Source organism: Dipodomys spectabilis, unplaced genomic scaffold (assembly GCF_019054845.1).
Source record: "Dipodomys spectabilis isolate Male_0828 unplaced genomic scaffold, ASM1905484v1 ptg000351l, whole genome shotgun sequence".
Lineage (NCBI taxonomy): Eukaryota > Metazoa > Chordata > Mammalia > Rodentia > Heteromyidae > Dipodomys > Dipodomys spectabilis.
Genome location: NW_024871028.1, coordinates 3,684,723 through 3,699,050, shown reverse-complemented (window position 1 = coordinate 3,699,050; position 14,328 = coordinate 3,684,723). Strand labels below are relative to the sequence as shown.

Genomic DNA, 14,328 nt, shown 5'->3' with positions numbered 1-14,328 from the left:
GCAGGCGCCATACCTGAGCCACAGAGAGTCCGGGACGAAGGAGCCAGACACAGCAGGCGAGTGGATTCTACTCAAAACCAGCAAGAACCGATGCGGCGAACGCCTTCTCGGCCAGCGAGGAAGAATGACCACCACACCAGGAGTCTTCTCAAATCACACTTTATTGGAGAGCTTTTGAGTTGATGGTTGAGCTTGAGCGAGAGACACCCAGGAAGCGAAGCCCTTCACCTATATATCGTCTTTGTGATGCGAGGCTGCATTTGATTGGCTGATCGCCCGTCACCTCACCCAGCTGCCCCAGGATAGGTGAAAAGCATCATGCGCAAAACTTGGGCCAAAGCTAGGAGCAAAAGGTTACCAAACATGGAGTTGTTTATCCCCAAGGTAGCACGGAAGTCAGCGCCATCTTGCAATGGAGTTTTCACTGGCTCCCTGCAGTTCCCCCTTCTTGTTTTAAGCAGGCAAGAGTAGAGGCCTGATCTCTGTGTGCAAAAATGGAACATATCACTGGCTGCCACATGAACCTACCCGATTCATCGGACGCCAGCCTCATCCGATACCTTTTTTCCAGAGGTGGGGCTTGCAGGTACCAACCCACATGCAACCAGGCTTGCTCTTCTTGGTGCCTCCTTTCCAAGGCAAACCAAGTGCGGTGCTTTGCCCAGCATCCTGCTGAGACTAGATACACGCCTTTCCCTCGTGCAATGAGGTTTCCAGCCTCCGGGGGTGCAAAGGCCGTGTTTTTACTAGTCTCCTTTTAAGGCAGAGAGCCAAATCTGAGGGGAGGAACCACACTCCAATGCTGCTAAGGCTCGGGTGAGCACAACTTTGTCCCTGCGCGCTTGAGCTCTTAAGCAACAAACCAGCCAAAGGCATACCACGCTACCCGTTAAACAAAGCAGTAAGAACAAACCCTTCCCAACCCATTCTTTAAAATAGGATACAGCAGAAGCAATCCAATCAGTAAACTGTCCAAAGCTAATCGGCTCTACGCGGGTGCCATTGAGCAAGGCAATCTTTAAAAGCTGGCCCCAGATCATTTCCTCTGCCTCCCTTTTCCAATGGCCAGACAAGTACTGTCCCAGGATCTCCGATTCATTTTTTGAATTGTTGTATCTTAGTGGGGTTGCACACAAATGTTTATAATGCAACACACATCCCACCTGCACCAGGTCTGTCAATTCCTCAATTTGTACCTGTAACAAGTCTATCCTTTGGTTAACAGCTAGCAATCCCGAAACTAAATGGCTATTAAACCTGTTTTCTGACTCCAATATTTGGGCCGTCTGTTCCACAATGTTGTTGACCGTCTCAGCTGTTTGAACCTGATTAGCCATTGCTACCCCTGCAGCTATTGCCGCTCCCGCACTAACAGCCACCGCGGTGACTATAGCAGCAGTAATTCCAAAATCCCTCTTTCCTCTAAGCAGGGACAGCAATGGAAAGTTCTTAGGGTCAACCTCAACAGGTATAGGCACAAAAGTGGGTACTTTCATGATTACAGCAATATTGCTAGAGCCATTCCAACATTCTGACAACCAACATGATTCCTCAGCACAGTTGATGGCATTTTGGGTGGCATTATTGGCCAATAGAAACATGTAGGGTGGCAACATACAAACCGGAGTAGCTTTCTCAGACCAACTAGAAAGGTCCCGCAGCACAGTAATATTGCGTAATTGTCTCTTTCCTGAACTAAAATAAACAGCCTTCCCAGAAGCATTTCTATAAAGCGTAGTTATGCCAAAGAGTTGAGATAAAGCAGAAATGTTAGCAGTAGCTCCTGCATTATTAGCTAACAACCATTGGTACCAAGGCCATCCAGGGCCCACAGTGTCATCACCAGTTTCTCCAAAAACTTGTCTTTTTAGAGCAGGGGAAAAAGAAAACCCAGGGGCAATCTGGCCCCTTTCCCATGACTGGTCTTGACACTGAATGAAATAGGGTGGAAACCCAGGAGACCCCTGGCAAAAAGGGGAGGCTTTGAAACGGGTGACATTTCCCCATTCCTTTTGGAAGAGGGACTTCATGGGTGTCAACATTTGGGACTGAATCAACACCGTGGTTACCTTCAAGGATACCGTAGAATTATCAGTCAGCTGCCCTTCCCCATGGCTTATCCCCTGACTAATCTGAGTAAGTGTCTTTTGTAGAGCATCCACTGACCCATAATATTTATAGGGATCTTCCCAATATGTCAAGTTTTTTCTTCCAAGTCTGAGGCAAGTAACATTGGGCCCAAGGGAAAGGCAGAAGGTCCCATTGAGCTGTACCACAGTACGGTTGTATGTGATCATCTCACTGTCCCTGGGGACCACGCAGGGAAGCTCCAACTCGCCACATTCTGCCGAAAACAATGTAGGAAGCACCGGCGAGTCAGCATATAAGGGCATGGGCACCGGCCAGGCCCTAGTGACAGCCCAGAGTCTCATCCGCTCCGCGAGGCACAGGCTCCACGTTGTCAAGAGTATCATCACCGGCCACCGAATCCAAATCACCCTGATCATTATCATGGTCTTGCGTCTGGCCTACTGTCACTGCAACAGTTCTTGTCAATCTCGTAGGGACCCAGTGAGGCACCTCTTGATCCTGTGGGAAAACACAGACAACTCCCCTGGATCTCGTGACCACCGGATCTGGTCCATACCATTTATTATCAATAGCATCCTTCCACATGACCAGATCCTCGGAGGCCATAGGGTCTCTTATCCCATGCCGATCTGCAGCTGACTGGTCTTTATCATTCAAGATTAGAAAATTAAGGGTAAAAAGTGCAAGAGAAAGCCTTTCCCTGGGGGATGCTGACTCAGCAATTCCCCCTTTTTGTTTTTGAAGCATTTCTTTTATGCTTCTATTAGCTCTTTCTACTATACCTTGTCCTTGAGGATTGTAGGGCAATCCGGTGGTGTGGGCCACCTGCATTTGTGCGCAGAAGGTGCGAAAACCATGGGAAGTATAAGTGGGGCCATTATCCATCTTAAGCCTAAGGGGCTTTCCCCAGGCTGCCCAGGCTTCTAAGCAGTGTATTTTGACATGAGACACCTTTTCTCCTGCCAGAGGTGTAGCATGAATGACACCGGAAAAAGTATCGACAGATATGTGTAAATACTTTAATTTACCAAATTCTGTTAAATGAGTTACATCCATTTGCCATAGGACGTTTGGTCTCAACCCCCTGGGGTTTATCCCCACATGGAGAGGATGAAGAAAGGTAACACAAGATTTACAGGCTTTAACAATATCTCTTGCCACATGCCTAGACAAATTATATTTTTTCCTAAGGGTATTTGCGGGTACATGATACAATTTATGAAAGTCCTTTGCCAATTCTACAGGATTAGCAGCAACCACAGCCACAGCCCGAGTTGCCTGGTCCACCAGATCATTACACCTTGCCATCGGGCCCGGCAACATTGAGTGGGCACGAATATGTCCAATATAAAAGGGGTGCTTTCTATTTAAAATAAGGGATTGAATCTGTAACAAAACATTAGAGATTGTACTGGCTTGTTTAATTGAAGCCGCGACCTCAAGAAAAGCAACGGCATTTACAACATATAGTGAGTCAGAAAACAAGTTAAAAGGTTGACTAAATCTTTTGAAAACTTCAAGTACGATCAAGCATTCAAAGGCCTGTGGAACATTTGGGCGAAAATTAAAGATCACCGGCTGTTTGTGCCCTTGAACAAAAAAGGCACCTTGTCCAGATTTGGATCCATCCGTAAAGATGGTTAGGGCGCCAACCAGAGGCTCCTTAGAACTAATGACAGGAAAATACACTAGGTTTTTACTAACAATGGCAAGCAGCGGATGTTTAGGATAATGATTATCAATCACATTAGGAAACGAGCAAACAAGAACTGTCCACATATCCACTGTATGCGGCCAAAATTTCAACTTGTTCGCGGGTATATGGAATAATCAGTTTATCTGGAACCTTTGCAAAGTGTGCCAAACAATATTTGATCCCCAAAAGTGCTTGCCTGGCCACTAATTCAGGAAAGTATTGAACTGTCTTTGCTCCCACTGAATTGCCATGCAGCCACCACAAGGGGCCACTTTGCCATAGAACCCCCGTGGGATAATTTTTTGTTTTTAATATACATAAACTAATAGGTAATTCTGGATTAACCCGCGAAAGCTGAGCCCTAGACAAAGCTGCCTCAATTTTTTGTAGGGAATTTAGTGCCAAAGGTGTCAGGGACCTCGAGGAGGTGACTCCAGGGTCACCTTCCAGAATGGCAAACAAAGGTAACAACTCTGACCTAGGGAGATTAAGAAATCCCCTTATCCAATTAATGTCTCCGGCCAGCTGCTGAAAATCATTAAGTGTTTTAAGATGACCAGTTCGAATGGAAAGTTTTTGTGGTTTGATCTCAATGGGGGAAACAACAGTTCCCAGAAATTGGACAACACTAGTCTGTTGAACCTTTTCAGGGGCAATAATTAATCCCTTATCAGCTAAGGTCTTTGTTATCTGTCCAAACACCTCATGAAGAATCTTAACCGAGGGAGCAGCCAACAAAATATCATCCATATAATGGATAATCCGTACTTTTGGAAAATTTTTTCTAACGGGGGTCAACGCCGCCCCCACAAACAATTGACAAATTGTTGGGCTGTTGGCCATCCCTTGGGGGAGAACTCTCCACTGATAGCGAGCATCCGGGGTTTCGTGATTAACGGAGGGCAAGGTAAAGGCAAAGCGTTCCCTATCCTTTTTATAAAGAGGAATGGAAAAAAAACAATCCTTAATGTCTAAAGCTAAGATAGGCCACTCCCGGGGCAAGGCAGAGAGCAATGGAAGACCCCTTTGAATAGGTCCCATAATCTGCATCTGGGCATTTACTGCTCTAAGATCATGTAATAACCTCCATTTTCCGGAGGCCTTTTTAATCACAAAAATCGGGGTATTCCATGGTGACACTGAGGGCTCAACATGTCCCAGCTGCAGCTGTTCCCGGACAAGAGCTTGAGCTGCTTCCAATTTCTCTTGAGAGAGGGGCCACTGGGGGACCCAGACCGCCTTTTGTGTTAACCAGGGTATGGGCACCGCACCTTTAGTGGAAGCTTTGTTTTCAGGGGCCCCTAAGAAAAACCCAGACCCTTTCTGTCCTGCTTAGGGACTGGCTCTATTGGCTCCTTGCGTCCTTGGAGGCATCGACCTAGCCCCAAGGCTGGAACAAACCCTTGGTGCTTCATCATATTTTGACTGGCCTCAGAGTAATCGTTGGTTAAAGTTAGTTTAAGCTGTTGCTGTACATCTCTTCCCCAAAGATTAACAGGGACGTCTACTACAAATGGCTGCATTTTTCCAACCTGGCCTTCGTCCGTTCTCCAAGTCAATTCTTTTGCACTTAACTATGGGGCATCAGCATAGCCCAGCCCTTGCAAGGTCTGGGAGGATTTTTGAGTTGGCCATTGCTTTGGCCACTCCCCTCTTTGGATGATGCTTCTATCTGCCCCTGTATCCACCAGTCCCTCAAATCTTTTCCCTTCCACTTGGAGAGTTAGCATGGGTCTTTGATCTAGCGTAATGGACAGGCATGCAAGGTCTACTCCAGTAGAGCCTAGCCCTTTATCTCCTCTCTTTATCTCCTTGGCAGGGAAGTTATCATGAAGAGAAGGCAAAAGCAGGAGCTGTGCAATTCTATCTCCGGGAGAGATGGACACCACTCCACGGGGAACATGACAAAGGACCTTGATAGTTCCCATATAGTCAGGGTCAATTACTCCTGGGAAAATTATTAAGCCCTTTATTGTGGAGGAGGAGCGTCCTAAAACTATTCCTACAGTGCCTTTATCTAGGGACCCTGTCATGTCCGTCTCCACCACCTGGACTCCCATCTGCTGTGTCAATACCAGTCCAGAGGTGGCACAGAGGTCCAACCCTGCGGAGCCTGAGGTTGCTCTTTTTGGCTGGGGGATTGTGGTAGGTGCTGTTTGGAAGCCGGAATTTGAAGTGCCCCATAGATTTTTGGGCCCTGGGGACGAGGGCCCCTCTCCCCGTTTTTTGGCCCTTGTTCTGGATCAGTGGCTGGGATGGCTTGCGGGATGGGGTGTCCATTGATGTCCCTGACTGACCTGCACTCATTGGCCCAATGCTTTCCCTTCTTACAGCGAGGGCACACTCCTGGAGTTCTTGGCGGTTTGGGAGTGTTTTGCACAGGACCACCATTTTGCGGGCACTGCCGTTTAAAATGCCCCAACTGACCACACCGGAAACATCCTTTTCCTTTATTTTCCTTTGTGGCCCAGGCGGCTGACAGAACAGCAGCCGCCAGTCCCGCATTGGTCAGGGGACCACCCACCTCCCTACAGGCTTTTAGCCACGCCTCCAGGCTTTGAGTTCTGACAGGGGTGATTGCTCTCTGACACTCCTTGGTGCTTTGTTCAAAAATGATTTGTTGTATCAATGGCATAGCTGCCTCTAAGTTTCCCAACATTCGCTCGGCTGTTTCCAACATTCGGGTGACAAAGTCAGAGAATGACTCGTTAGGGGCTTGAGTAATTTTTGTTAGGTTGCCAGCCATTTCTCCCTTATTCGGGAGGGCTCGCCAGGACTTGTAAAAGAGAGTGTTTACTTGTCGATACACTTCAAAGGGGTGTCCTGTTTGATCTACAGTAAAGGGCCCCTGCCCAAGAAGCATATCTACAGTCCAATCCGGATGCCCATCACGAACATTTTGTCTATACTGGGCTTGTGCCTTGTCCTGGACAATAGACCGGAAGTCAAGGAACTGCCCGTGATTAAGACAGGTACGGGCTACCTCAAACCAGTCCGTGGGCGTCATAGCATTAACAGTCAGTCTTCGGAGCAAGGCTGTGGTATAATTAGCCGTTACTCCATACATTTTTACCGCCTCCACCAAGTCTTTTAACTGGGAATAGGAAACGGGCTCAAAAATCCTTTCATTAGCAATGGGGCTCTCAAAAACTGGGAAAGCGGCCGCCAATCTTGACCAGGTACGTCCCTTTATGAAATGACTTCGCCCCATTTCCGGATATGGGGGAGGGGCTGACGGGCAAGGGCCGCCCGGATCGCGCCCTCTCGGTTGTGGTTGTGCTTTTGCCGTTATTACACGCCATTCCCCATACCTGTCTGCCTCGTACTCTGCCGCCGCCCTTTCCAGATCATCAAAATCATCTGGATCAAGCTGACTCTCCTCTCCCTCTGACTCTCCCCCTTCTGAGTGACTTGCAAAGTCACCCTGTTGGTCCTGTCCCTCCACATGCAGGGCAGAAAACCGGTTAGAAAATTCCTTCAAGGAAGGGTATAAATCTCTTTTTGCAATTTTTTCCTTGGGGGCTTCGTGAGAGCACTGTTCAGTTATCTTATGTGAGGGCTGTAACCCCTCCTCCTGTTTTACCACTCTAGGATCCTTTTTTCCTCTTTTCTTCTTTTGCTTAGGCCTTTTTTCTTCCCCTTTATTGGACGCTGATTCTGAGAGACTATCCTGGTGTTGCATAAGCACCTTACGTCCTTCCAGAATTATATCGGACCCACCTTCCTCAAGGCAGGTGCGGACCATCCGCCAGAGAGGGAGAGTGGCACCAGTTATCTGGTCTTCTTCCTGGGCCCTAGTCAAATCCTTGCCCAGCTTATCCCAGCATGGAAGGGTGAGATCCCCGGAGACTGTGAACCAGGGCGCATGCTTGTCAAAATCGCCCAACACCTTCTCCACTGTACCTTTGGACACCTTTAACCCTCGCTGTCTTAACAGAGCTTGTAAGGGGGCATAAAAGTCCGCAGTACCACAGGAAACTCCCTGGCCATTACCCATAGCACACTCTTATGTATGAGCGACTTACGCCAAGGGCGAAAAACCACGTTATCTACCGTGGATTTACTTTAGTTTTAAGGTGTGAGGCTGTTAGCAGCGACACACCTTCCCAGGCTCCCCACAGCGCAGGCAGACACAGAGCACCACCAAAAAGACAAACCACAAAGGAAGAAGCACTGCAAGCAACCAGTAATCTACAGTAAAAAAACAGCATACCTGGGGATACTTACCGACGTCTCCTCCCCGTGTGTTGAGTTCTGGCTCCTGTTCGGTCTCTCGCGTGGTTCCCGGTTTTCGGCACCACTTGCGGCGAACGCCTTCTCGGCCAGCGAGGAAGAACGACCACCACACCAGGAGTCTTCTCAAATCACACTTTATTGGAGAGCTTTTGAGTTGATGGTTGAGCTTGAGCGAGAGACACCCAGGAAGCGAAGCCCTTCACCTATATATCGTCTTTGTGATGCGAGGCTGCATTTGATTGGCTGATCACCCGTCACCTCACCCAGCTGCCCCAGGATAGGTGAAAAGCATCATGCGCAAAACTTGGGCCAAAGCTAGGAGCAAAAGGTTACCAAACATGGAGTTGTTTATCCCCAAGGTAGCACGGAAGTCAGCGCCATCTTGCAATGGCGTTTCCACTGGCTCCCTGCAAACCGACAAGGAGCAGACATCTTCATCCTGCAGTTCACAGACCAGAGACGACCCAGGAAACAAGACTCGGGGTGAGTAGAAGCCTGACGTCCTCACTCCTGCTCAGGGAGCAGAGGAGGGAAGGCCACCCCTCCCCCCCAGCACCCCAGAGGCCCAGGCCCCACCTACTGAGATCAAACTCCTAGGCCTTAATTTCAAATTGAGTCCAAGTACCTCATTTCCCTCCATTCCAAAACATACTTCAACCCTTCAGGGCAGGGGGAGAAAAGGCAAAGAAAAAAGATGCAAAAGTCTTGACAGCAGGTTAGACCATGCAGAAGATCAAATCTCAGGGATTGAAGACAGCCTAGATATTATAGAGAAAGAACATACAACCATCCAAGACAAACCCAAGAAATATGATCGATCTATCCAACACTTGGAAGACACCATCAGAAGGCCTAATCTAAGGATAATGGGAGTAGAAGTGCACCTAGAAACAGAAATTAATGGTCTAGGAAATTTGTTTAACAGGATCCTAGCAGAGAACTTCCCAAACATGCAAAAAGATAGGCCTATTCAGATACAAAAACTTTTAGAACCCCAAATAGACCAGACCAGAATAGGACATCCCACCGTCACATTATAATCCACACAGGATCAACTCAGACCAAGGAAAGGATCCTTAAAGCTGTCAAAGAGAAAAGACTAATCACCGATAAAGGGAAACCAATTAGAATCACCTCAAATTTCTCAGCAGAGACAATCAAAGCAAGAAGAGCCTGGAATGATATATGCCATGCCCTAAAAGCAAACAATTATCAACCAAGAATACTATACCCAGCTAAACTCTCCTTCATAACTGAAGGCCATATAAAAACCTTCCATCGCAAAGAAAAATTGAAACAATACATCTCCACCAAACCAGCCCTACAAAAGATTCTTAAAGATGTCCTACACATAGAAAACCAACAAGACCACAATAAAATCCAAGAACCTGCACCCAAACTGAGAATCCAAGAACCATAGGAAGAACCCAGTTTTCGCATCCCCCAAGAAAGTGGATAACATGGCAGGAACTCCCAAATATCTCTCAGTCCTATCTATTAACGTTAACGGACATAACTTTCCAATTAAGCGAAATAGACTGTCTAGTTGGTTTAAAAAACAAGATCCTTCGATCTGCTGCTATCAGGAGTCACATCTTGCCTGTAAAAACAAACACATTTTAAATATTAAATGCTGGAACAAAATCTACCAAGCAAACTGTCCCCATAAACAGGCAGGAGATGCAATCCTAATATCAGATAAAATAGACTTCAAATTAAAATTCATGAGAAGAGATAAAGAAGGTCGCTACATACTAATTAACGGATCTCTCCTTCAGCAGGATATTACAATTCTAAATATCTATTCACCAAACAATGGAGAACCCAAATTTATCCAAGAAACACTACTTTCCCTCATATCCCACATAGTTCCAATGACATTTATTGTTGGGGATTTTAACACAACATTCTCCCCACTAGATAGACCAACTCCGCAAAAACTCAACATAGAAACCGCAGATCTAAACAGCTGCATAGATCAACTAGATTTAACAGACATCTACGGAACATTTCACCCAACAGCATCAAAATACAAGTTTTTCTCAGCAGCACATGGAATATTTTCTAAAATAGACCAGATTTTAGGCCACAAAGCAAACTTGTCCAAATTCAGAAACATTGAAGTTATCCCTTGCATTCTCTGGGCCCAAAACGGAATAAAATTAGAACTCAACACCAAAAGCCACTAAAGAAAGTCCGGTAACACATGGAGGCTGAACAACACACTGCTGAATCACGAGTGGGTCATGGAAAAGATTAGAAAGGAAATTCAAATGTTCATGGTATTCAACAAAAATGAGCACACAAATTACCAGCTCCTCTGGGACACAGCAAAGGCATTACTCAGAGGCAAGTTTATACCTCTGAGCTCCTACATCAACAAATTGGAGAGATCTGAAACCAACAATTTAATGACACATCTAAACCTCCTTGAAAAAGAGCAACAAGATAAACCCCAATCCAGTAGACAGAAAGAAATAATTAAAATTAAATCAGAATTAAATGAATTAGAATCCCAAAAAAACTATACAAAGAATCAACAAAACAAAGAGTTGGTTCTTCGAGAAAATTAACAAAATTGACAGACCCCCTAGCCAATCTTAGCAGAAAAAGAAGAGAACACATCCAAATAAATAAACTCAGAGATGAGAATGGAAACATCACCACGGAAACAACCAAGATTCAGAACATTATAAGAGAATACTTCACAAAACTTTATGCTCATAAGTTTGAGAACTTGAGAGAAATGGACCTTTTCCTAGAAAATATTGACATGCCAAAACTAAACCAAGATGAGTTAACCCATCTTAACAGGCCCATCTCAAGCATTGAAATAGAAACAGCAATAAGAGACCTCCCAGCTAAGAAAAGTCCAGGACCAGATGGATTTACAGCGGAATTTTACAAGGCCTTCAAAGCAGAGCTCACACCAATATTCCTCCAACTCTTCAATGAAATTGAAAGAGAACGTCCACTACCGAAGACATTCTAGGAAGCCATCATAACCCTCATCCCAAAACCAGGCAGGGACTCATCAAAGAAAGATAACTATAGACCCATTTCTTTGATGAACATTGATGCAAAACTTCTCAACAAAATTTTGGTCAATCGACTTCAACAATTCTTCCAAAAAATCATACACCACGATCAAACAGGATTCATTTCAGGGATGCAAAGCTGACCCAATATATGCGAATCAATTAATATTATTCATCACATCAAGGGGAGCAAGAATATGAACCACATGGTTATCTCAATAGATGCAGAAAAAGCATTCAACAAGATCCAACACCCCTTCATGATGAAGGTTTTGGAAAAATTAGGAATCCATGGAACATTCCTCAATACAATAAAGTCTGTATATGACAAACCTACAGCCAGCATTATACTTAATGGTGAAAAACTAAACCATTTCCTCTTAACTGAGGAACAAGACAAGGATGTCCACTCTCTCCACTTCTCTTCAATCTAGTATTAGAATGCCTAGCTACAGCAATAAGACAAGATGCAGACATAAAGGGAATCCAAATAGGGAAAGAAGAAATAAAACTCTCCATCTTTGCAGATGACATGATCTTATATTTAAAGATTCACATAGACTAAACTCCCAAATTACTCAAGCTGATTCAAAACTCTGGCAAATAGAAGGGTATAAAATTAACCCCCCAAAATCAATGGCTTTTCTGTATGCCAACAATGAGAAAATTGTGGCTGAAATTAGGAAAGCAACTCCATTTGTAATAGCCCAACAAAAAATAAAATACCTAGGAATTAACTTAACCAAAGAAGTGAAGGGCCTCTATGATGAAAACTTTAAAATCTTGAGAAAGGAAATCAAAACAGAACTTAGAAAATGGCAAAACCTCCCATGCTCCTGGATTGGAAAGATTAACATCGTGAAAATGGCAATACTTCCCAAGGCTATCTACAAATTCAACGTGATACCTATCAAAATTCCACCCTCATTCTTCAAGGAAATAGAAGAGGCAATCCAAAAATTCATATGGAACAATAAAAGACCAAGAATAGCAAAAACGCTCCTCAACGGAAAGAACACTGCTGGAGGAATGTCAATACCAAATTTCAAACTCTACTATAAAGCCATAGTAATCAAAACAGCTTGGTATTGGCATAAGAACAGACCTCAGGACCAATGGAATAGAATTGAAAACCCAGAAATGAACCTACAGACCTATAGCCAGCAAATCTTTGATAAGGGAGCTAAAACAATAGAATGGAAGAAAGACAGCCTCTTCAGTAAATGGTGCTGGCAAAATTGATTAATTAATTGTAGAAAACTAATGCTAGATCCTTATATATCCCCCTGCACCAGAATCATCTCCAAATGGCTCAAAGACCTTGAAGTCACAGCAGACACTCTGAAAACTTTGCAGGATGGAATAGGAGAAACCCTAGGTCTCCTTGGCTCAGGCCAAAATTTTCGGAATATAGATCTGGAAACACAACAAATCAAAGAAAAGTTGGACAAATGGGATTGCATGAAGTTGCAGAGCTTCTGCCTGGCAAAGGACACAGCTAGCAATATCAATAGAAAGCCCGCAGATTGGGAAAATATCTTCACTAGCCATACAACGGTCAAGGGTCTCATATCTAAAATGTACTTGGAGCTCAAAAAATTAAATCCCCCAACAACAAATCCTCAAAGAAACAACTGTCCAATAAATAAGTGGGCTAAAGACTTGAAGAGAAACTTCTGTGAAGAAGAAAGAAGGATATCCAACAGACACATGAAGAAATACTCAACCTCGCTAGCCATAAAAGAAATGCAAATCAAAACAACATTGAGGTACCACCTCACCCCAGCTAGAATGGCTATAATCAAGATCTCTAACAACAACAGATGCTGGAGGCGATGTGGACAGAACGGAACCTTACTTCATTTTTGGTTGGAGTGTAAACTTGTTCAACCACTTTGGAAAGCAGTATGGAGGTTCCTGAAAAGACTTCACGTGGAGCTCCCCTATGACCCAGCAATCCCACTTTTGGCCATTTATCCAAATGTTTTCAAACAAGACCACACTAAAGCTACCAGCACAACTATGTTTATTGCAGCATAATTTACCATAGCTAAGATCTGGAACCAACCCAGATGCCCCTCAGTATATGAATGGATCAAGAAAATGTGGTATATATACACAATGGAATTCTATGCCTCCATCAGAAAGAATGACATTTCCCCATTTGTTAGGAAATGGAATGGCTTAGAAAAAATTATATTAAGTGAAGTAAGCCAAGCCCAAAGAAACAAAGGTCCATGGTTTCCCTTATTGGCAATATCTAGTATATGTATGAGTCAAACAGGAAAGGTCAGATAATGTGATGTTAGGAAAATTAACCCTTAGATAAGTATTTAAATGTTTTTTTCTTTCTTGCATTTGTTTCTAACTCATTTATAAGATTATTTCCTGGTAGCTTTGTATGTCCCTCACCCACAGTACAACCCCTGCTTTCACTATATTTGATGTCGGTATAATTTGTGGAGGAGATGGGGAAAAACAAGACGGTTAAGGATACAGGTGGACCTGATGCAACTATGAGAAGTACAAGTTGTCATGTTAAAAATGAACTTTACAACTTTGGTGCGGGGGGGGGGGGAGCGGGAGTGGGTGGTGGGGTGGGGGGAGGCTGGGAAGGGTAAACAAAGGAGGAGGCTGCAATGCTTGATACGAAATGTACTCATTATCTTGCCCATGTATTTGTATCCCCTCTGTAAAATATGTTCACAAAAAATTAAAATTAAAATTAATTTTAAAAAATGGTATATGTGAAAATTAATGAGGTCAACAAGAGATATTGAGGACAAAAAGGCCTAAGAATTACAATTGCAGCATATCCCAAAAGTTATGATGACAGAATAGGTTTGTAATGTGAAGGGGTGTTATGTGATATTGTGATATGTGGTTATTGTGATATTACAGTGGCATCGTGATGTAAAAAGGGATTGTAATGTCACAATGTTTATGAGTTCACGATTTCTTTATGATATCAACCTACAGGTCGCATTTTAAATAGAATGAAATCACAGAAAAGACATTCATAATGTGTCTGTGATGTCACAAGGACAATGTGAAGATCTAAATCTATCATATCATTTTAGTTTTGTGATTTCCCAATGAGCAGATGTTGTCTAAATTTCAATGTGATGTCACAATTGTGATGAACTCACAAACTGTTTTTGATGTTAAAATGTTTTGTCTGATTCTCAATTTTCAATATTTCACAGTGGGGATTTGAGTACCCACAAAGAGAATGTTATGTCACAAAGCTATGTATTTTATCAAAGG

At 44.1% G+C, this 14,328-nt stretch overlaps 1 protein-coding gene across 1 annotated transcript; it reads right to left on the bottom strand.

The window, feature by feature from the left end:
* Window positions 1-5,855: 5,855 nt before the first annotated feature.
* On the bottom strand, window positions 5,856-7,784 carry LOC122095430 (igE-binding protein-like). Its single transcript, XM_042665818.1, has one exon. The coding sequence runs from the start codon at window positions 7,782-7,784 to the stop codon at window positions 5,856-5,858; it is 1,929 nt and encodes a 642-aa protein (XP_042521752.1).
* Window positions 7,785-14,328: the final 6,544 nt, after the last annotated feature.

Excerpts from the sequence above, each read along its gene's own strand:
- LOC122095430 (XM_042665818.1), bottom strand. The coding sequence starts at position 7,784 with ATGGGTAATGGCCAGGGAGTTTCCTGTGGTACTGCGGACTTTTATGCC.